The following is a 21,726-nucleotide window of genomic DNA, read 5'->3' on the forward strand; positions in this document are numbered from 1 at the left end:
AACTTGGAAATGCATGCTTCATTTTTCCACTAATAAATGTAATTTGTCAGAAGACGAATTTGAAAACTAGAGCTAGTCTTTTTCAGGATGGAGTCTTGACACTAAGACGAGTCTCACGGGTGCTGTTGTGGTTCTCTTGTAGTTGGGGAAGGTCGGGCCTCATCACTTCAAAGAGAAGAACTTCAAGAAAAAACACCATTGTGGAGTGTGCAAGCAGACCATAGACAGCCATGGATTATTTTGTAAAGGTTAGAATCCCCCTGCAACATACACACACACGCTCTCTCTCTCTCTCTCTCTCTCTCTCTCTCTCTCTCTCTCTCTCTCTCTCTCTCTCTCTCTCTCTCTCTCTCTCTCTCTCTCTCTCTCTCTCTCTCTCTCTCTCACACACACACACACACACACACACACTCACACAACCTCAAACTCACTCAAACTCACTCACATTGTCCTATTCTTTTTCTCCTTTTAGATTGTAAGATCGCTGTGCATAACAAATGTGAAGCAAAGGTAAAGCACTCTTCTACACACACACACACACACACACACACACACACACACACAGAGTATGCCTGCACTATAAATGCCACAGATTTTAAATTTACGATGATTAGGTACAGCAAAGCAGCACAGCAGTTTAAGGCATTCCCATCTGTTGAAATTGGATGTAGGATTATCTTGACATGGTCTATTATATGCGACCTGAAACCATAAACACAGCTGCTTGGGCCATACTGCTGAGCTGGACCCAAAATCTCATTTGCTGAAGACAGTAAACTGAATTCAACTTGACCTGCCTCCTCAACTCAAATAAAGCCAACCGTAAGTCTGCCCTCCCCAAAATGATAGATGTAAAAAAAAACAATACCTTTCCGTCTTTGTCCCATATTACATATTACAAATTTTAAAGTCTTTCTCAAATTAATCTGAGTGCTGGAAAGCTTTGTGTGGCGGGGTCCTCATCTGCACCAGCTGTTTGTTGCCCGACTTTCCTTTTGAAAGGGATTAAGTAGCATAGGAATGGACTCTGGCTGACAACAGTGTTGTGGATTATATCATATAACCCTGGCTATCTCCCCCCATACACGCATGCACTCAGTCACTCAGTCACACACACACACATACTGACACAGTTACAAGCACAATCATGATGGGCGTTAAGTGTCTATTAATAGAAATAACGATCACACTCGAGATGCCATCAATATGATTCTCTCATGGTCAGATACACACACACACACACACACACACACACACATTTTTAGGGCAGCTGGCCAGCCCGTGAGTAGTACAGACTCTGTCAGAAAGGAGACCTCTGTGGTGCCCCTCTGTCGTCTTCCTGCCGCTGTGCCTCTGCCTCTGCCTCTACTGACGCGCTTTTCCCTGCCCTCTGGGGGTGGGACAGCGGAAGAGAGAGAGGGAGAGAGAGAGAGAGAGTGGGATAGAGAGAGAGAGAGAGAGGGGGAGAGAGAGATAGTAGCATGCCAGATTGTTCTCCCCCTGCTGCAGACAGAGAGTGTGGTGAAGCAGGATCACTGGCCGATCTCTGAGAGGTAAGAGCATGCGACCTAAGTCTGGTCCCAGACATAGTCAGGTTTAATGCTGGGGTTCAGTCGAACGTAAATGACTAAGTCATTTGGTGTTGATTGGGATTGTACATTAAGTGTATGTAGCTTAGGCTAATGTCATCTAGTCATTGGAGTTGATATGAAAAATATTTAGTAGAGTGAGTATATCAATGGTTGACGGTTTGTGAGTGGAATCTTAACTTGTCGGTGAATGTGTGGGGTTGTGTAGGCTGATCTGGACTGTAGCTCTGGGGTGAGGAGGAGCAGTGTGTTTGTCACTGAGTGTCATCTGGTTGTTTTAGCTTTCAGAAATAACACAGTGACACAGGATTATTATGTGTGTGTGTGTGTGTGTGTGTGTGTGTGTGTCTGTGTGTCTGTGTGTCTGTGTGTGTATGTGTGTGTAGAACACTCATAAACATGATTTGGAGAGTGTTTACATCCTCCCAAGTCCCCCTCTTAGCGGCATAGAGCGAACGTACAAAAAACAAGCCAGAAGAGCAAGAGAGTGAGAGAGAGATAAAACTGGGGGAAGAGTTTAAATATAACTTCTCCTCTCGTCATGTGTGGAGTCTCGCCTCAGAGCAGATTAATGCAGACCCGTGGAAGCCATCCAGACGTGGCTCGATGGCAGCTGGCAGTGCCACATACATGACTGGTGCAGTTGTGCCGCGCCTCACCACCATCGACGGTCTCTTATGGCGTAGTATCTGTCTCTGGGTAGTTGCCCGAGATGTTGCAGTGGAACGTAACGCCGGCGACGGCGTTCCCTGCAGCGCTGACCACTGACGGCGGGGCCGCAGCACGCCACCTCGGGCTCGCCCCTGCTGTGAGAGGAAGCCATAAACAAAAGCACACAGAGAGGTAATTACACAGCAACGCTTCATTTCCTGTGTGGCCTTAACGGATGGACACAGACCACATTTCCCACAATGCATCAAATATAATGTTATGGTTATCCGTTTGTTTATTATGCAGATGCTGTTGTTGTTGGAGGGGGGTACCACTCACTTAATCTGAGCAATGTCACCCATGATTGTGGTGATGAGCTGTTATGTGTAGTTAAGTGATGAAGAGGAGTAGGTGTCAGCCAGCATCAGCTTGGGTAGTTCAGATTGGGCTGTGTGGTCACTTAGACTGATGTATCATTTGAGAGATGGGCGGATGATTCAGTCTGCGAAGCACAGCAAAGTGCTGCTGTTTTGAGAATGCTGACACTTGCATCAGACATGTAAGGTTGACATGGGCTGGAGCGTTTAACATGATCGCGTGTGTCGTGAAGGACACATCTCAAAATAAAGGTAACATTTAGAGGAAGCATTAGACAAACCAACCAGCTGATGAACTGAAATAACCATTTTGATGTCTGTCAAAATAGTTCCTTAAACCCGGCTGAGATTCCTGTCACTAGGCAAAGGGATGCTTCAGCTGTTCTCTCCCCCCGGCCCTCTCTCTCTCTCTCTCTCTCGCTCTCTCTCACGCACTGTCTGCCTTCTCTTTCTCTTTTTCTCTGTCTCTCACTTTCTCTCTGTATGAAAATATCCTCTGTTTATTCTGTGTTCCCTTGTTTATTTTGGTACAGGGGACATGGAGTACGTGGCCATGTTATCTGCACTCTTATTTGGCTGGCTGGACCAAGCCAGCACCCGTCACACAAAATTCCACCCCTTAATCCACTGTATAGGTGGCACATGAAAAACAAACGTACAAGCAGTGGCCTGAATTCCCCCTGGTAACCTCCCCCACTGTTAGGTTGATTCCATGTTTGTGTGTGTTTAGCATGAGACAGATCGGGGGCGTTGGTTGCGTAGGAGGAGGGGGAGGTTGGGGGCTTGTGTTCGGTGTGTTCTGGTGCCTGACTGGTAGGGATGTCGTCTCCGCTCTGCGTTCACTCTCTGCTCACTCGTGCTGACACGTGCTCCCCTTGCCTTGGTTGCCTTGGCAAAAACAACAACAAAAAAGACAATAAAGAGGGCAGCACCCTGAGGAGAGCGTCACCCCCACCCCCGTCGTCTGAAGTGAGATGGGGAAAGGGCAGAAGTAGAAAATAGCATCACTGCGTCTCCACGGCACGTTTTGGCAACTTTCCCTGATTCAGAGCCAAAGGTCCGGTACGGCTTTGGGTAGTAGTGTATATGGAGACCTGTCTGCCTCACGGCACCAGTCTGAGTGTGGACCCTGGCCAAGAGAAAGAGCACGTATCGGCTACCGTGGTCTCCGAGGTCTCGGACAGCTGTGGCTCAAGTGGGCCCGTTTGATGTGGCAAACAGTAGTCCGTGGCGGGCTGGGTCCTACAGGGACTCCTCATAAAGACTGGCACCTCTCCTAAGTAGGCTGTAACTCCGGCTAGCAGGCGGGCGAGTGTGAGCTGTGGTGACTGAACGGAGCCACATGTCCGCGTGTGTCGTAATGAGGTGGTGGAGACCCAGGGGCAGTCTGTAAAACCATGGGACGGGAAGGAGAGATGGAGTCAGAGAGAGACAGAGAGAATAAGAGAGAAAGAGAAAAAGAGAGAGGGAGAGAGCAAGAGAGAGAGAGAGAGGGTGAGTGGAAGGAAAGGAAGGAAATAAAGGATAAGACATGGATAGATGAGGCGGTATAGAGTAGGAGGAACCCTTTCATCTACCATAATCAGTTCCTCTGTTAATAGTAAAGACTGATGGTGTCCAGATAGAGTGAGTAAAGGGAAAAGCAGGCAGTGAAAGACTCATATTAGCTCTCTCATATTAGCTCTCATCAATTATCTCCTATTCGTTCGTTCCAGTCGTTCATTCAGCATGCCATCTCATAACCCTAATCAAATGCGTTACTTTCAGTCACACTGGACGACGACTTGTTCTGAAAGCGGCTGTGTGAATTTTTTATGTGTAGGTGCTCACTGACCCGGCGTAAGTGCATAGGGTCTGTCTGCCAGAATATCTGAACTCTTATCACGCTCTCCTCCCCCTGCCCCTCTCTCTCTCTCTCCCTCCCTCCCTCTCTCTCTCTCCCTCTCTCCCTCTCTCTCTGTCCTTCCTAGAGAGGCTCTGCTCTCTTTCCTTTCCTGTGTGTTTGCGGCACTAATGATGGCTCTTTGAGGAGAGGCTCAGTCATCTGAAGGGAAAGCTGGGCACATGTCTTAGGACTGCCCTCTCATTCACCCTGTTAGGATCCCAATTAGTCCCTCTGTCTCCACATTGATGTGAGCACACACTAATGCACTCACTAACACACACACACACACACACACACACACACACACACACACACACACACACACACACACACACACACACACACACACACACATACGCACATACGCACACACACACACACTAGTACCCTCTCAAACACTTAATGCACACACACACACACACACCGTTGTTCTGTGTTGCTGAGTCAGGCTCTTATCAAGTGTGTCCTTTCCCTATCCCTATGTCAACAATGGCCAGAACACACACACACTGACACGGAGATGAAAGATCTATCTAAATGGACTGCCATGCAGTAGTTTAATTACAGCCCCTGTTTCATTTACATCACTGCTGTTTGTATTTGCACCTTTTTGTTGAAGAGGGCCAGAGAAAGCCAGAGAGAGAGATGGGGACACAGAAAGATGGAGCGAGGGAGACAGAGGAGACGGAAAAGAGAGCTGGCTGTTGTGTGCTCAGGAAACGCCTGTGTAATTGACTGGGGGGGTTGTAATTATCTTGTGTATGTGTGTGTGTGTGTGTGTGTGTGTGTGTGTGTGTGTGTGTGTGTGTTTTTTGAGAGCGGGAGAGAAGGAGAGAGAGAGAGAAAAAGAGAGAGAGAGAGAGAGAGAAAGAGGGAAAGAAACCAAGAGGACCAAGAGAAAGATTTAGGGGGCTGCTAAGTAAAACCCTGTCACATTCTTTAGGTTCAGTTGAATACCCATCATAACACCATACAAGGTCTTCGGGTCTTACAACTACACCATGGAGACTGCCCCTTTCCATTTCCATTCACTCCAAACTGTTCATCTTTAAAAGAATGAAAAGAGAATGTAAAAGCAAAATAATTCAGAAGTAGCTGTTTATTCTGCTGTATGTTCCCATTTGTGGGACCAGTCTGCAGTATTGGCTCATTTAGTTTGAAGTTAAAGGTGACCCTCTCTTATTCAGATGCATCCTTCATGAGACAAGCCCAAACTGATCTGACCATCGTCAGATATTTATAAAAAGCAATAAAATCCGGCAACTATAAGGTCAACTTCATTCCTGAGGACCCCATTTTCAAACCTTTAGCTCTACTGCATGCTTCAAGATCACTCAAGCTCCTGTAAGTTTGCTATTTTCTCCTAAACTTGTTCATATTTTTGGACACTGCTACTGTAGCAATCATAACATGTCAACACCGTCTCTTTTGTATAAAAAATATTAGATAAATGTATGACATAAATGTAAACTTTTTAAGAAGAGGTCTGAGGTAGCTAGCAACAGAGGTGAAACAAGATGGCTAATGTGAACAACTCATGCATATCATGTGAAAGAGTAGGTTTTTGTCATCACTGTCAGACAATATAGCGCCTCACGGCTGTGGTTCGGCCGCAGCCACGAGGCCGATGTGTGGCCCCAACACACATGCAATCAGCCATGGAGGCTGCCCGCTGTTCTCTTGCCTCAGAAAGTTCAGAAGACAGGCAAAACATGTCCTGAACCGAACCAACTTCAGAGTTCTCTGCTTCTTTAAGCAGGTCAATGTAAGGCATTCTAGTCAGCCTGTGCATAATTCTGGGCCTCACAAAAGGCTCTTTGCTCAGAGAATCCGCCAGCACATTCTTGGGGCCTGGAATATACAAAACGTCAAAGTCAATAGTAGCTAACTTAGCCACCCTTCGCTGTTCGCAAGCATCCGACTTCGACTTTGTCAGGACATACTTAAGAGGGTCATTGTCTGTCCACACAGTGAACCTGTGACCCCGCAACCAGTGACTAAATTGATCACAAATAGCTCACTTCATAGCGAAAAACTCGAGCCGATGAGCAGAATATTTAGACAGGGCATGATTCAATGACTTGCTTGCTAAAGCAATAGGCCGGGCTTTATCCTCACTGGGCTGCACCTGAGACAGAACAGCTCAAAGACCACTGGTAGATGCATCAACAGACAATAGGAAAGGCTTCGTAAAGTCTGGATGCGCCATGGATGGAGGCACACTACTTATCAGTGCAGATTTAAAATTCTGAAAGGCCTCTGCACACTCAGGGGACCAGTCCTGAGGGCAGAGCTTTTTCTTCTGCCTACCTACCCCATTACCTCTGTGCGGCCGCTTAGACCCACCTGTAAGCGCAAACAACGGCCTTGCAAGCACAGAGCAGTTTTCAATAAAATGCTGGTAGTAAACAGCCTGATGAGCCAGACTCACATCAAGATGTAGGGTCTGGGAACTCACCATTGGTAGTGCTCAATCGGAGGGCGGAATAAACAGTTGTCTTTCAAATTTCCTCTTTCATTTCCCACCAGCAGAGCTAGTTGACCAGTTGATCAAACTTTTGCCAACTTAAAAAAAGCTTAACTCCATCTATCCATCTTAACTCCATCTATCCATCTTAACTCCATCTTAGCATCCATCTTCTTTGTTTTCAAGTAGCAGGGAATTCACACAGAACCGTCGCAACTCTGCCATTATTATGTTTAGCCCGTCCACCGACCCTATACACGATGAGATTGGCCTGTCCGAAGTTTGGTTTTTCCAGCTCTCAAGCCAACGAAGAGTTGCTAGACTACCCTGGCTGCAAATTACATTTGCTGCCGCTAGGGTGCGTCTAGATTTCTAGGCTAGGTAGTAAACCACCATGCCAAGAAAGGAGCGGATCTTACTTGCTGACAGTGTGACGTCATCAGCATCCGTCAGAACTGACTGTGAAACATTCACCATAGCCTAAACCTTATCTGGATCGCTTGCAACACTCTCCTGAGAAATTATATAACCTAAACATTTCAACGATCTCCTAAGAAACACTTAGCAGGAGACTGAAAAGAGACAGCTTCAGGTTGTGCTCCTTCAACTGCTCAAACACCATGCGCAAGCGTTACAAACTCTCTGCCTCAGACTTGGCAAATACAAGCATATCATCGAGGTAGCACAAAAGACTTAGGAAATTCTGATCACCAAGGATGGACAGCATCATCCTCATGAAGGTAGCTGGGCTATTACAAAGGGCCCAAGGAAGCCTGTTGTATTCGTGCAATCCTAATGGAGACGAAAAGGCTGTATATTTCTTATCATCCTCATGCACTGGCACATTGTAATAGCCAGACGTTAAATCCATAGTGGAGAAAAGTACATTACCACCCAGGCCAGCTTTGTTGCTTAATTCTACCTTATATTCCTTGGAAAATGTTCACATCACAGTGCTCAGGATTGTTATTTTTTGGACCAAATAGTTAAATAAAGTTGTTAAGCAAGAAGCATTGACTTGAGTGGTATACATTTTGGAATTATATGTTGTTATGAGGCCACTGTCACCACCGTCAGTTCTAAAGTCACCACCGTCAGAGGGAGTTTTATTTGTTTTAAATGGATATGCCTACAATATGTTTCTTAAGTGCTGTTGAGTTATTAATGTAATAGTCTCTTTTAATACAAAAATATGTTTGTTCAATAAAAAACATTACTTTTTCTATTTAGGCTTAAAATAAATGTTGTATGATGTTAGATATTTTAAAGGAGTACACGTGAAGCAGTATAAAAAATTAACAAAAGTGAATATTCAACATTTAACAGCATATATGTGTACTAAGAATCCCAGATAATGATTTAACTCTAAATACATACTAGACCAAATAAATACAAAATAATTTGCCCTTTATTGTGTCTGACGGTGTTGACAAAGACAAAGTAATAACTCAAAAAGGACCTATTTTATGAAAAAAATACAAAATGGGGAGCTGACACCGGTACATTGCTGAACAGCCAAGACCTTGGTCTATAATGATATACCTTCAGATGTTGTAATTTAACTAACTTTTTCTTTTCAAAATTAAAACCTGTTTTATCCAAGTTCTCAAGAATCAGTGAAATATAAAAAAATGCCACCTCCGTGCTTCACTTAGCCAAACCACTTTATCTTCATTTAACTGATGGAAAAATGTGCTCCCTATATTCATCAGGCTTCTGTTCATGTTTACTCTGCATTTCGATACCAAAGAGCTGTTTGGCTCAGATGATATGGGGTTCCAGGAGTGCTAAAGGTGTTGAGAAGATGACATTTAGATATTTATAGATATATAGATATATAGACATTATAGGAATGAATGCCTGTGGATATACCAAAATACTGGCCAAACCCAAAATGATTACTAGTCTCCAGAAGCCTGGCAGAAGAGGAATACTCCAGCATACTAATGATCCAAAGCACACATTTGGAGATGATATAATGTTTGAGCATTTGACATTGAAGCAATTCTGGTGTACTCCCTTCCGTTGTGCTGTAAACGGACCGTGCCTGAACTATTTTCAGTCTTGCTCACTGTCTACCCATCTTCTCCTGTCATGTTGACTCCCATACTGTACGGTACGTGTCATGCATGCTTGCCAGCCTTCAGTGTGCATTTTAGAGTTCCACTCGTATCTGCTGTAGAAAGGCATGCCGGATAAATCGGTCTGACAGGCAGTGATTCAGAGTCCCCCCTGGCCAGCTGTTGGCCCCTGCTTTTTCCTGCCCCCTGTCCGTTTGCATCCTCTATTTCCTGGTTCCAGCTGAGCCTGAGACATTCATCAGACAACATACAAACATACAGACAGACAGTCATCAAGCAACAAACATACAGTCCTTTAGGTATCAGCAGCAGAGAGATCCTTTTTCTTTCCCATATTGCTTGAAACCTGTGGCATGCCTAATAATGTGGAACATCCTTCTTAAGTAGTTTTCCTTTGTTTGGGCTTACCTGGCAAACTAATTATCACAGGTGTCTGAGATTGATTTCAATGATCCAAAGAGCCCTGAGACACAATACCATCCATGAGTTTAATTGAAAAAAAAAAAGTTTATTACACTTAAATCCCATTTGCATAATCATTTGGAACACGGTGTACAGTCCTTTAGGTATCTTCAATAGGTTGACTGGATTTCTTCTTTTATTGATGGCGGCACACTTTCTCTCATCTTCCACACAGGCCCCATCCTCCTGCGTGCCTCCCTCAGAACAACAGGTGAGTTTAACCCAAAGTCGCCTGGAAATCAAATATCTCATATGAGTGGTTGATGTTTGTGGCGATATCCTTATCATTACCCTCGGTCTCTTTTGTCTCTAGGGTTCTGTCAAGCCAGCGGGCCAGAAATCCAAAAGCTGCCTGTTCAGGTAAGTGTGGATGCTGGATATCGGCAGTTTGTTTTGTTTGGGATCAGCTGGGGCTTGAGTTTGTCACTGACTGTTTGCCACTCTGACACAGTATCCTGACTGCATGCGATGCGAGTGAGCGATTAGTGGCAAAATCAGTTAGAGTACTTTTCAATTGGAAAGTCTTAACTGGATGCGACACTACACAGTGTTGTGCAGTGCAATGCAGCGTGACATTTTGAGCAAAGCTTTTGTCGGGCGTTCTATTTTTATTTTCTTTCTGTAGTTCATGTTGTCCTGCTGTTGAGCGAGAAATATGGCACAATACACTGACATATTTAACGGGATTCAGTGTGGAGCGAGAACATTCAATGCTACACCACAGTCGGTCGCTCGCATGCCGTTAGGATACCCTGTGAGGCGTCACCATCAGCCACTGTGATTGGCTCTCAGACTGTGAGGAAGTAAACTGATGCCGGTGATCTTTCTGTCTCTGTCTGTTGTCTGTGGCCCAGGAGTGGGAGTGAAGACTGCGTGATGGACCGGGTCATGGAGAGGCACTACGACTTCGACCTCACCTACATCACCGAGAGGATCATCTCCGTCTTTTTCCTGCCCAACCTGGATGAAGAGCGCTACTGCGGCAACCTGAAGGAAGTGGCTGCCATGCTGAAGTCCAAACACCAGGACAAGTTCTTGGTTCGTTCGAGATTTGTAGATTTGATCATTAGTAATTTTGCCTTCTGTGTCTTCAAATCAACGCTCAGTAAAGTAACAAGTCTATGTTTTTGTTGTAGCTCCTCAATCTGTCTGAAAAACGGCATGACATCAGCAGACTGAATCCAAAGGTAAACATTCATGATAAATCCTCCATTCATTCATTCATTCATTCATACAGGAGGTGTATGGACTAACTGGTTTAAAGCAATAATGAAATGCCTTACCTTGACATTACCAGTGCATGTCTCTGTGAACGTGCATGTCTGTCCTGAAGCTATACATCTGTGTTTTCCTCTGTGATGTTCATTTAGCTTCCCTTTCGACCTACCCCATCTTCCCTGACCAACGCCACTGTTCCCCTGTTCCCCCCTAACCAACGCCACTGTTCCCCTGTTCCCCACCCTAACCAACGCCACTGTTCCCCTGTTCCCCCTTAACCAACGCCACTGTTCCCCTGTTCCCCCTTAACCAACGCCACTGTTCCCCCTTAACCAACGCCACTGTTCCCCACCCTAACCAACGCCACTGTTCCCCTGTTCCCCCTTAACCAACGCCACTGTTCCCCTGTTCCCCCTTAACCAACGCCACTGTTCCCCTGTTCCCCACCCTAACCAACGCCACTGTTCCCCTGTTCCCCCTTAACCAACGCCACTGTTCCCCTGTTCCCCACCCTAACCAACGCCACTGTTCCCCTGTTCCCCCTTAACCAACGCCACTGTTCCCCTGTTCCCCCTTAACCAACGCCACTGTTCCCCTGTTCCCCCTTAACCAACGCCACTGTTCCCCTGTTCCCCCTTAACCAACGCCACTGTTCCCCTGTTCCCCACCCTAACCAACACCACTGTTCCCCTGTTCCCCCTTAACCAACGCCACTGTTCCCCTGTTCCCCCTTAACCAACGCCACTGTTCCCCTGTTCCCCCTTAACCAACGCCACTGTTCCCCTGTTCCCCACCCTAACCAACGCCACTGTTCCCCTGTTCCACCCTAACCAACGCCACTGTTCCCCTGTTCCCCCTTAACCAACGCCACTGTTCCCCTGTGCTCCCTCAGGTGCATGACTTCGGCTGGCCGGACCTGCACGCTCCTCCACTGGATAAAATCTGTGCCATTTGCAAGGCCATGGAGAGCTGGTTAACGTCTGACCCCCAGCACGTTGTGGTCCTCCACTGCAAGGTCAGGGCTCAAGCGCTTCTGATGTCATTTCTGGTAACACTGCAGGTGGAATTAGATAATTAGATGGATGTACAGTTTCTAAGAGCTGAACCTCGAGTCTTGGTGTCTGCAGTCTGAAAGAAGCATAGTGATTACACTACCTTTATATTGAAGTGTTTGGCACCTTTATTTGTTACTGAAAAAAACTACAAGATTTAGTCAAGTCAAGTCAAGTTTATTTATATAGCTTATTTATATATATATTTATTTATTTTTATATATATATATATATATATATATAGTTTATTTATATATATATTTATATAGCGAATTTCATACACAGAGGTCATTCAATGTGCTTTACATAAACAAAAGCAAGCAGTAATAAAAAAAATAAAAGCATAAAAGGGCAATAGTGAAAGAATAGTTTAAAAGGTAAAGATCATAGTAATAATAATAATAAAACAAAATAATAATAATACAAAATAAAATAAAACATAAAACGCACATGGTAAATCATTTAAAAATAGAGAATGATTAAAAAGACAAAATAAAAGACACAAGGTAGAATAATTTTCAAGGAAGATTCAGAATTGTAACTCAGTGCAGTTAGCAGAAAACATCTAGCATAGTATGTTATAGTTTGCTATGCTATATATTTTATACTGTGTAGTATGATATGACAGACTTTTGGTTCACTGTCTCACTGTCTTACAGGGTAACAAAGGAAAGACAGGGGTGATTGTGGCAGCCTACATGCACTACAGTAAGATCTCTGCCGGGTGAGAGTTTCATTTCTAATCTACTTAACCTGAAGCATTGTAATGAGTTTCATATTTCCTATGAGTTTTCCTATTTCCCATGAGTGTCTCCAACTATGTTTGTAGAAACAATGTGGTGTGTTTGTTATTCACAGGGCTGACCAGGCCCTGTCCACAGTAGCCATGAGGAAGTTCTGTGAGGATAAGATATCTCCTTTTTTCCAGCCATCTCAGAACAGGTACTGGTCCCTAAATAACGATCTTGCCCTTTTATGTTTTGTACCTGTCTCTTTCAGACAGCTTAACTTTCTTTTTTCTTTCTCTTTAATCTAACCTCTCTCTTTCTCTTTCTCTCTCTGTCTCTCTCTCTCTCTTTTTTCCAGGTATATTTATTACTTTGGTGGCCTTTTGTCTGGCAGCATTAAGATGAACAGCAGTCCTCTCTTCCTGCACCAGGTCCTCATCCCCTCTCTGCCAGACTTCCAGACTGGAGGAGGTAACTAACATTAGCTCAGCTGCTGGACGGAACTGGACATCTCCTTTATCGGGGGACTGACTCTGTCGTGGAGCAGTCACTTAGGTTTTGCTCTTAGATGAAAGAAGATAATTTTCCTCCTTAAAACTAACCATTCAATGGCTTTCTGGTTTACTTTTCAGGTTACTCCCCTTTCCTGAAGATCTATCAGTCTCTTCAGTTGGTCTATACCTCTGGCATATAGTAAGTTTGTTGGATGTTTAGCTGTAGACCACATTTAAGATGCAACTTTGCAATTACACAATGTACAATTTGTAATACACATGCCCATATACACGTTATTTTTTAGCAATAGGTTTGTTTGCCTATAAACTACATTGACTGCTTGAAAGCCTGTTTGCTTGACTGTGTGTAACTCTGTATGTTTGACTTTGCATAACCCTGTTTGTTTGGTACTGTAACCTGAGTGCATGGATCATGTCTCTCTGTACGTTCCATACTGTGTCCAAGTGAACATGTGATACTATGTGCAGTTAGGTTTAGATGACTGAACTAGGTGCACCACTTAATTGTGTATAACTCTCTCTCTCTTTCTCTCTCTCTCTCTCTCTTTCTCTGTGTCTGTGTGCGTGTGTGTCTGTGTGTGTATATATGTGTGTATCTGTGTGCAGTGATGTGCAGGGCTCCGGGAGCAGCCGTGTGTGTGTGACCATAGAGCCAGCACTACTGCTGAAAGGAGACATCATGGTAAGACAAAAACAAAGGTGCTCCATTACCCAGTGCACTAATTAAGGCCTCTTACTCACTAACACTTTATAATTGCCAGTGTTTCTCTAAACCAAGGATACAGTGAGGCCTTTGTAGTAGACCAAGGACCATTTTGTTTTGTTCAGTGGATAAAGGATCAGGATAATTTTTGAGACAATACCATGGATGGCTGTTCCTCTAACATTTGTAAAAATGATATGAGTATGCAGTATGTGACTTTAAAGTTTTTAAATTTTCCCTTGGGGATCCTTAACGTATCTATCTATCTATCTAAAGCGGCAGTATGCAGGTGTTCACCATTTATGTATATTTTAGCAGGTGGCTTGATGCTATGGATTCCTCAACTTTAATTTGTTGAGACCTACTATAGCTATGTCAAGGAGAGATAAACAGATATGGTGTTCTCAATAAGGCACTCAGGCTATTCACTATTCATTTTGTGCTTTGGCATTGAAACCCTGCAAAAATGTTTTTAAAAACAGGCTTTACATTATGACATTGATGGTATACTAAATAAATTAAAACAAAATACATCGGTTAGCAAGCTAGGAAGCTTTCATCTTTACATGCTGTGCTGTAATTGGTGTTTATGAGCCAAGTATGATTATTATTAGCATGTTTTAGGTTAAAAAATATATCATTTGGTTGTTCATCTCTGTGCTGTTTTCCCACCAGGTGAAGTGTTATCATCGACACATGCATGGATATGGCCGAGACTGTGTGTTTAGGGTCCAGTTCCACACGTGCACTGTCCATGGAGCCCAGCTGTGGTTTGGGAAACAGGAGTTGGACCAGGCCTGCACCGGTACCTACACCTACTGACACTAACATAAAGATCCACACATGTACTGTACATAGATACACAAAACTTGTAGGTGCAGATGCATCGTCAGTGAATACATAATACATAGATGCTTGTAGATATTTGTGAAAATGGATGAATTAAAGCCTTTCTCTGTTGTATATCTGTGTTTCTCTCTCCCCTCCTTTCTCTCTCTCTCTCTCCCCCTCTCTTTCTCCGACTCTGTAGATAACCGTTTCCCCTCTGATGCCACTGTGGAGTTCGTCTTCTCATATGGTCCAGAGCGTGTCCGAGGTGCTCACCTGCGCTGTCAACACCCTGTGTGTCATGAGCACATCAACATACAGTGCATGTGTGGTATGCGTGTTTGTTTTAGCATGTGATTGTTTGTACGTGTGTCCTCACTCTGTGCGTGTCACGGCCAGGTCGCGAGTTCCAGAAGAATGACGTAAGCGTAAAGGTGGACTACAACACGTCGGATCCTGTGGTGCGGTGGGACTCTTATGACAACTTTAACATGCACCATCAGGACAGCGCAGAGGGTAAACAAACAGACATGCCATTGTGTGCGCACACATGAGAAAATACACACACACACACACAGACACACACTCACTGACCTTTTTATAGTAGTAATACAGAGGATAAACACACACACACACACAGATGGACAGACCTTTTTAAAGTAGTAATGCAGAGGATATACACACACACACACACACACACACACACACACACACACACACACACACACAGGCCTTTTTATAGTAGTAATGCAGAGGATAAACACACACACACACACACACACACACACACACACACACACAGACCTTTTTATAGTAGTAATGCATTACTTATAGTAATACATGGTAGTAGTAATACAATAGTAATACATTATAGTATTACACATACACACTCAGACTACTGTATAATATACAGATATATACATGAGCTCTTTAGTCCTCTGGTAACCCCCGTTCTCTCCCCTTACACAGATATTGCTCACACACGGGGTCCTCTGGATGGTAGTCTGTACGCCCAGGTGAAGAAGCGCCGTGCTCCAGGCTCTAGTGCCCTGCCCTCGGCCAACGGTTGTCCCTCCAGCCCCGAGTCCCCAGCTCTGCCCACCGCTCAGTCCCAGCCTCGGCCTCCCGACCACCTGGGCACCCCGAGCACCACTCCCCCCGGCCCGCCCGCACACCAGGAGCGCCTGGACCTAGAGCTCCTGCTGGGAGAGGTGGAGGGAGAGAGGGAGCGAGGGAGGGAGCGCGAGAGGGAGACGGCCATTTTGGATGACGGGGAGAGCTCGCCGCTCAGGCCGACGGAGCACTCCTGCTGCCCGCGCACATACTCCCCTGGACCGCGCTCGCCCTGTAGTCTCCCTCCCAGCTGCGGGACCAATGGACACTACCTGGAGCGGAGGGACGCAGCCTCTAAGGGGCCGGCCCCGAAGCACCACACACTCCCCGTCAGCCGGACGTCGCCCCCTCCGCTGCTGGAGCCCTGCCTGTCCCACCCGGACCTCCTGTGGGACAGGGGGCGCTGTCTGCACCGCTCCTGCAGCCATATGGCGTCCCGGCAGCACTACTCCTACCCGGCTCAGGGCATCGGAGGCCCCTTGTCGCTCTCGCCGCACCACGCGCACGCGCACTCACACCCCCACCCCCACGCGCACACACTCCCCTCCTCTCCCAGGAGCTACTGTCCAGCGGAGGTGTGCTCTCTCTACCACTACGCCCCCCACTCCCATGGGCACGCGCCGGCCCCTCCTCCCCCTCGCGCGCTGCCCCCGAGCCCCTACCACGAGCTGAGGTTCAGCACCACGCCGTCCACTTCCTGCCCGTGCCCAGACTGCGCCCGCCTGCATCGGGAGGAGCCCACGCTGCTTCGTCTTGCGCCCGGCCAGTCGGAGGGCCACCACCCTTGGGGCCGAGAGGCGTCCGGCTTCGGCTACAGGCGGGAGGGACATCCGGTGTGGGACAGGGAGGCGGAGTCCCCGTGGGAGAGGGAGCAGGAAGCGGAATTCTGGCGCCGACACTCGGCGATGACCGCTTACCGGCACTGCCACTCGCCCCAGGCGCACGACTTGCCCCCATCGTACCTCCGGGAGGGGCAGCCGCCAGCGACGTCGCCGTCCGGCATGGCCAGCCCCTTCCCCAGCCCGCACAGCTCCAGCAGCGGCTACCACACGCCCCAGGCCGCCTGCCCCTGCTCCCCCGCCCTGCACTCGCTGCCTCCCAGCAGAGAGAGCCACGGCTACGGATCCGGGGGCCAGTCACGGACGGCCTCCCCTCTGCCGGCCACCCCGTCCCCGCAGAGAGCCAGCCAACCAGAGGGGCACCTCAGCCAGGCCCTGAGACCCACTGCTGGGGCTAGCAGCCAAGCTGGCCAGCAGAGCAGAACTACAGGTGATGCTGACACCTGGTGTTATTATTATTATCACCATGTTATTGTTGTTATTGTATGTATTGTACATACACTACTCACAAAAAGTCAGGGATATTCGGCTTTTGGGTGAAATTTCCGGATGAACCTTCCCCGACCAGTAGGAACGGCTGAAGTGCCCTTGAGCAAGGCACCTAACCCCTCACTGCTCTCCGAGCGCTGCTGTAACAAGGCAGCTCACTGCTCCGGGTTAGTGTGTGCATCACCTCACTCTGTGTGCTCTGTGTGTTCACTAATTCATGGATGGGATAAATGCAGAGACCAAATTCCTGGTATACTTGGCCTAGAAATCTGATTTACATTTTGTGAGTAGTGTATAGTTAAATTGACAATAAAGTTGACATTAACTTTGACTTTTGCACAAACGACTTTGACAGTAATCTTTTTCTAGTTTCCACTCATGAGATAAGTGGAACGCTTACTGCTAGTCGTCTGATAAACCTCTATCTCTGTCAGTGGAGTCAGTTGTCATTGCGTCATCAGCTGCCAGCTGTAACCATTGTCTGTGGCCTTTTGCTCTTCTTTCTCTGGGGGCCATGTTTCCACCCCTCTCCTGATGTAGATGTGGATGACCAGAGGACGTCAGATGCTCTGTCCAGGCCATCCAGCAGGAAAGCTGACCCATCCCCTGACTCCGAGCCATCCCATAATGGAAACCAGGCTCAACAACACACACAGAACAGGTCTTTATCGTCCACACTTTGACCACCTCATTGATCTCTCATCTGTCTCTCACCTCAGTCCTTTTTCCATTCCTTCATGTCATTTATTTATTTATTTATTGCTGTATTTGTCCTTGATATCTAGATGGCATACTTAAGTGACTGGGAATTTACTCTTTCATACTTCTTCATTTTCTTTTAGACAAGTTGAAGGGTCATGATTGATGTCTTATCACACTGTCCTTTGTTATTTTAGTTCTACTGGGACTAAAGTAGAGGAACAGAGATCCACTCCTGAAGTGCCTTCCAAGCAGCTGTCATCCTCTCATGGCTCACAAACAGGCCCGGACCGAATCCAGTGCCCTCGGCCAACTGCGGCTCAGCAGAAAGAATCCCGTAGTGAGGACGCAATACATCCAGGCCCTGCTCTTGCGGAGAGAGGCGTCCAAGGCAGCTGCAAGCTCTCCATGGCTCCCAGCAAGAGTTCGCCGAGACAGAGCTTCCACTCACAGCCGCCAGCTGCTCCAGAGACTGCCGCCAAAGAATCCACTAATGAATTGTCAACAAGTTCTGGCGAGCTGCGTTCCAGCCCCCGTCCTCCCTCGTCCTCAAGCGCCTCTCCCCAGGCGGCCACTGCAGCGAAGACCGACGGCCCTGCCTTCCGGAACGATCCGTGCCCGGAACCTGTCAAGGTGCAGGTGCAGGTTCTGCGCTCGAGCCCGACCTTTAGCTCCACCCCTGGCTCCACCCCGGCGTCCACGCCGTGTCCGACCACCAGCCGCTGTCCGTCCTCCGAGTTGTCCTCGCTGGCCATGGCGTCCGCCGACGCTCGGAGGCTCACCCCGCAGATGGACAGCGTGTCGTGCAGCAGTGAGGCGGGCAGCGGCGGCAGCAGCAGCTGCGGCGACCTCCGGGCGCCCTCGCCCGTACCGGACGGTCAGGCCACTCCATCCTTCCCGCTGCCGTCCCACTACTACCCGCTGCTCACCGTGCCCCACGTGCCCTACACGGGCTACACGGCCGTCACCATCCCCGCCACCCCCCCACAGCCGCCTCTGCCTGAGAAGCGCAGGCCTCTGGGCCTCCAGCAGGGCTCGCCCAGCAGGGCCTCGGCTCTCCGCACCTCCACCGGGGCCCTCTCCAGCTCCTCGCTCTCCGTCAGCTCCGGACCCAGCTCCAGCTCCAGCTCCACGTCCCAGCTGCACGTCACATTCTCGCCCGCGGTCAGCGAGCTGACCCCACCCCCGGCCTCCCGGCTGGCCACAGCAGCACACAGCGCAGGGGAGGAGGCAGGAAGTCGTGTCAGTGCCACGTTTGTGCAGGACAGCTCCAAGTTCTGGTATAAGCCAGGAATCTCAAGGGATCAAGGTGGGCAAAACACTGTGTACATCGCCCCAATACATCCCCAGTCATGTCTGGTAGAAATGACTCACTGTATATTTTACAGTGTTTACTGTTACTATGTACCGTTTCCAGCTTTACCACAATTATTTAAAGTAATCACACAACCAGAGTAGCCTTGACTCCATCAGATGTTTTCAATGAGTCTGCTGTTTTCCTACTCAGGTTTGGATCAGCACGCCAACATTTCTGAATAGTTGCACATGAACACCATTTTGTAATTAATTAACCAACAAGGGACCCTAAACATGCAAACTACACTAGTGTCCTCTGGAGCAGCGCAGAGAAGTATGCTCTACTTAAACATAATTAGGCAATGATGGTCGGGTCCCAAATCATCCTCCTCCCCCTTCCCTACTCCCTTCCTGCGCATAGCCGCATACTCCAGCCCTCGCATGGAATGTCAGCCATACGGAGGGCCATCCAAAACCAATCAGTGGGGTTAGACGTGAGGGATATGTGAGGGATTCGTTGAATCCATGCCAAATTCTGCAACAGCACTCTGTAGACGTACTCCAGATTAGTGTAATGAAGAATGAATATTTCATGAAACATACCAGTATATACATTTTATTTGTATTTAGATAATGCAGATGCTATTAAAAAAAAAAACCCCGGACCGCACTGTTTCAAGAGTAGCTTCATACATAATGTGATGTTTGATGCTAATGATAAACCTAAAGTTATACAAGTAAGTGCATAAGTGTATATAACCACATGTATACAAGTCATAGAAACAATCAGAAGACAACATAGTAAAATAATACATAGGGAATGACTAATTCTTTAGTTTATGTCATCGTTTCCCAACCTTGGGGCCAGGACCCCATGTGGGGTCGCCTGAAATACTGGGTCTCTCACAATTGAACAGTACATTGGATAAAAATATACATAAAAACCCCAAGATGAATTTCCCCTTGGGGATCAATAAAGTATCTATCTATCTATCTATCTAAGATATCCAAGTTAAGTAGCCATCATTACAATCAAGCTAAGTAAAAATAAACTTAGACAGCCCACATGAGATGTTTGATTGACAGAATTATGCTTCATCAATGTTCGAAACAAAGTAGCAAAACAACCAGGCACGCAAGGACATTTGGGGGGAAGTACTACTGCACTGTCTGGATGTTAGAGCAGAGATAAGTAGAGCTATTTCTCGCAATATGTGAATGATTGGGATCGCCAACATTTTGTGACATCAAAATAGGGTCATCTGCCAAAAAAGGTGGAACCCCTGGTTTATGTTCTTCCCCTCCCTTAATCAAGAGTGTGTTCCACAACAGATAGGACCTTTTGAATACAGAGTACATCTGCCTCAGGTGAAAGTGGCAATGGATGTGAACTGCTTAGGCTGTGTGCATATGTTGGCAGTCCTAACTCTCTGGTGCACTGTACATTTTGCATCATTCATCAACAGATCTCCTTATCCCTCTCTTTGCAGCCATTGCAGTTTTAAGGGATAAAGAGCCAGGCTCTTTCCTGATAAGAGACAGCAACTCCTTCCAAGGCGCCTATGGACTAGCCCTCAAAGTAGCCACCCCTCCGGCCAACGCCAATAACCACGGGAGCAGGGGTGACCCCCTGGAACAGCTCGTCCGACACTTCCTGATTGAAACCGGCTCCCGTGGCGTGAAGATCAAGGGGTGCCAAAACGAGTCCTACTTCGGTGAGCAAAATGATGAAGGGATAGAGGAAATGACAGAAAGAGAAAGGCTGTCCTGCATGAGTAACTGGGGAAAAAAGAGAGAGAAATGAAAGGAAGTCACGAGCATAGTGAGTGTGATCAGGATGAATAGTCATCAGAAGATGAATAGTAGTGAGAAGATGAATGGCCTGGAGAATACTGTTTCTCCTGTCTAGAGGATAAGGCTGGTCAGATAAAGAAAGGGTCACTGTGTTGCATACAGGAAATATGACCCAGGACAGGAAAGAATACAGGCAACAGCACAGGCATAAATAAAGGTCAGAAGAAAAAGGACAAAAGGAGGTGTGGGAGGGAAGGAAAGAACTTGCATCATGTAAAAGACAACCCACACAGAAGTGTTTTATAATAGCAATGCCCAGCCAGAAGGTCTTGTCTGGGAATGAATATTTTAAAGAAGTTTCAGTACTACATCATTTAGCAAAATATTAAATCTGACAACGCTTCATCTGATTTCATCTGATTTCGTAACTCTTCTTCGACTGAGCGCTGAACATTTCTGTGACCTGTTAAATAAGGAATATTTAACTGATATGACCTTTTTAGGTGTGAAGGAAGGATAAACAGCAAGGACAGGAGAATGCTTTAAGACTCTCTCATCCCCTGCTTCAAATGGAGCCAGGAGGAGGCAATAACCTTTTTAAACAAATGTTGGGCAGGCTGTAGCTTTGGAAAGGTTAGGGTCTGAGAGAAGTGCCTTCTAGCTGATGTGTTAGCAGTGTATCTCTACTTTTTTCTGGTTGATTCAAAGCTCCCTTCCTCCTCCTCATCTTCCTCCTTCTCATCCTCCTTCTCATCCTCCTTCTCCTTCTCACAGGAAGTCTATCAGCCCTGGTGTACCAGCACTCCATCACTCCCATCTCACTGCCATGTGCCTTGCGGATACCCGAGAAAGGTCTGTCCCCACCATGTCACACTGGAGACAGGAGCATTTTATATTTATTAGATTTCTTTGTGTGTGTGTGTGTGTGTGTGTGTGTGTG

General features: G+C 46.8%; 1 protein-coding gene across 4 annotated transcripts in view; it reads left to right on the forward strand.

Moving 5' to 3' along the window:
- Positions 1 to 21,726, forward strand: part of tns2b (tensin 2b) — a 31,630-nt gene that overhangs the window by 6,153 nt on the left and 3,751 nt on the right. The window contains exons 2-21 of one of the 4 annotated variants that reach the window (XM_076267351.1): positions 143 to 248; positions 473 to 510; positions 9,688 to 9,723; positions 9,826 to 9,872; positions 10,367 to 10,550; positions 10,649 to 10,699; positions 11,623 to 11,745; positions 12,442 to 12,506; positions 12,641 to 12,724; positions 12,869 to 12,981; positions 13,143 to 13,203; positions 13,632 to 13,707; positions 14,404 to 14,533; positions 14,759 to 14,824; positions 14,956 to 15,072; positions 15,526 to 16,938; positions 17,538 to 17,658; positions 17,894 to 19,005; positions 20,483 to 20,707; positions 21,561 to 21,638. In XM_076267351.1, coding sequence (XP_076123466.1) covers positions 143 to 248; positions 473 to 510; positions 9,688 to 9,723; positions 9,826 to 9,872; positions 10,367 to 10,550; positions 10,649 to 10,699; positions 11,623 to 11,745; positions 12,442 to 12,506; positions 12,641 to 12,724; positions 12,869 to 12,981; positions 13,143 to 13,203; positions 13,632 to 13,707; positions 14,404 to 14,533; positions 14,759 to 14,824; positions 14,956 to 15,072; positions 15,526 to 16,938; positions 17,538 to 17,658; positions 17,894 to 19,005; positions 20,483 to 20,707; positions 21,561 to 21,638 — 4,246 coding nt within the window. Of the gene's footprint in view, positions 1 to 142; positions 249 to 472; positions 511 to 1,444; positions 1,554 to 2,140; positions 2,433 to 9,687; positions 9,724 to 9,825; positions 9,873 to 10,366; positions 10,551 to 10,648; positions 10,700 to 11,622; positions 11,746 to 12,441; positions 12,507 to 12,640; positions 12,725 to 12,868; positions 12,982 to 13,142; positions 13,204 to 13,631; positions 13,708 to 14,403; positions 14,534 to 14,758; positions 14,825 to 14,955; positions 15,073 to 15,525; positions 16,939 to 17,537; positions 17,659 to 17,893; positions 19,006 to 20,482; positions 20,708 to 21,560; positions 21,639 to 21,726 lie in introns of those variants that run through there. The other 3 variants (XM_076267352.1, XM_076267353.1, XM_076267354.1) reach the window with 3 other exon arrangements.

This window comes from Alosa pseudoharengus, unplaced genomic scaffold, assembly GCF_046254945.1.
Source record: "Alosa pseudoharengus isolate Yale_2024_CS ecotype anadromous, Long Island Sound unplaced genomic scaffold, YU_APseudo_1.1 YU_APseudo_1.1_scf_5, whole genome shotgun sequence".
NCBI classification, from domain to species: Eukaryota; Metazoa; Chordata; class Actinopteri; order Clupeiformes; family Clupeidae; genus Alosa; species Alosa pseudoharengus.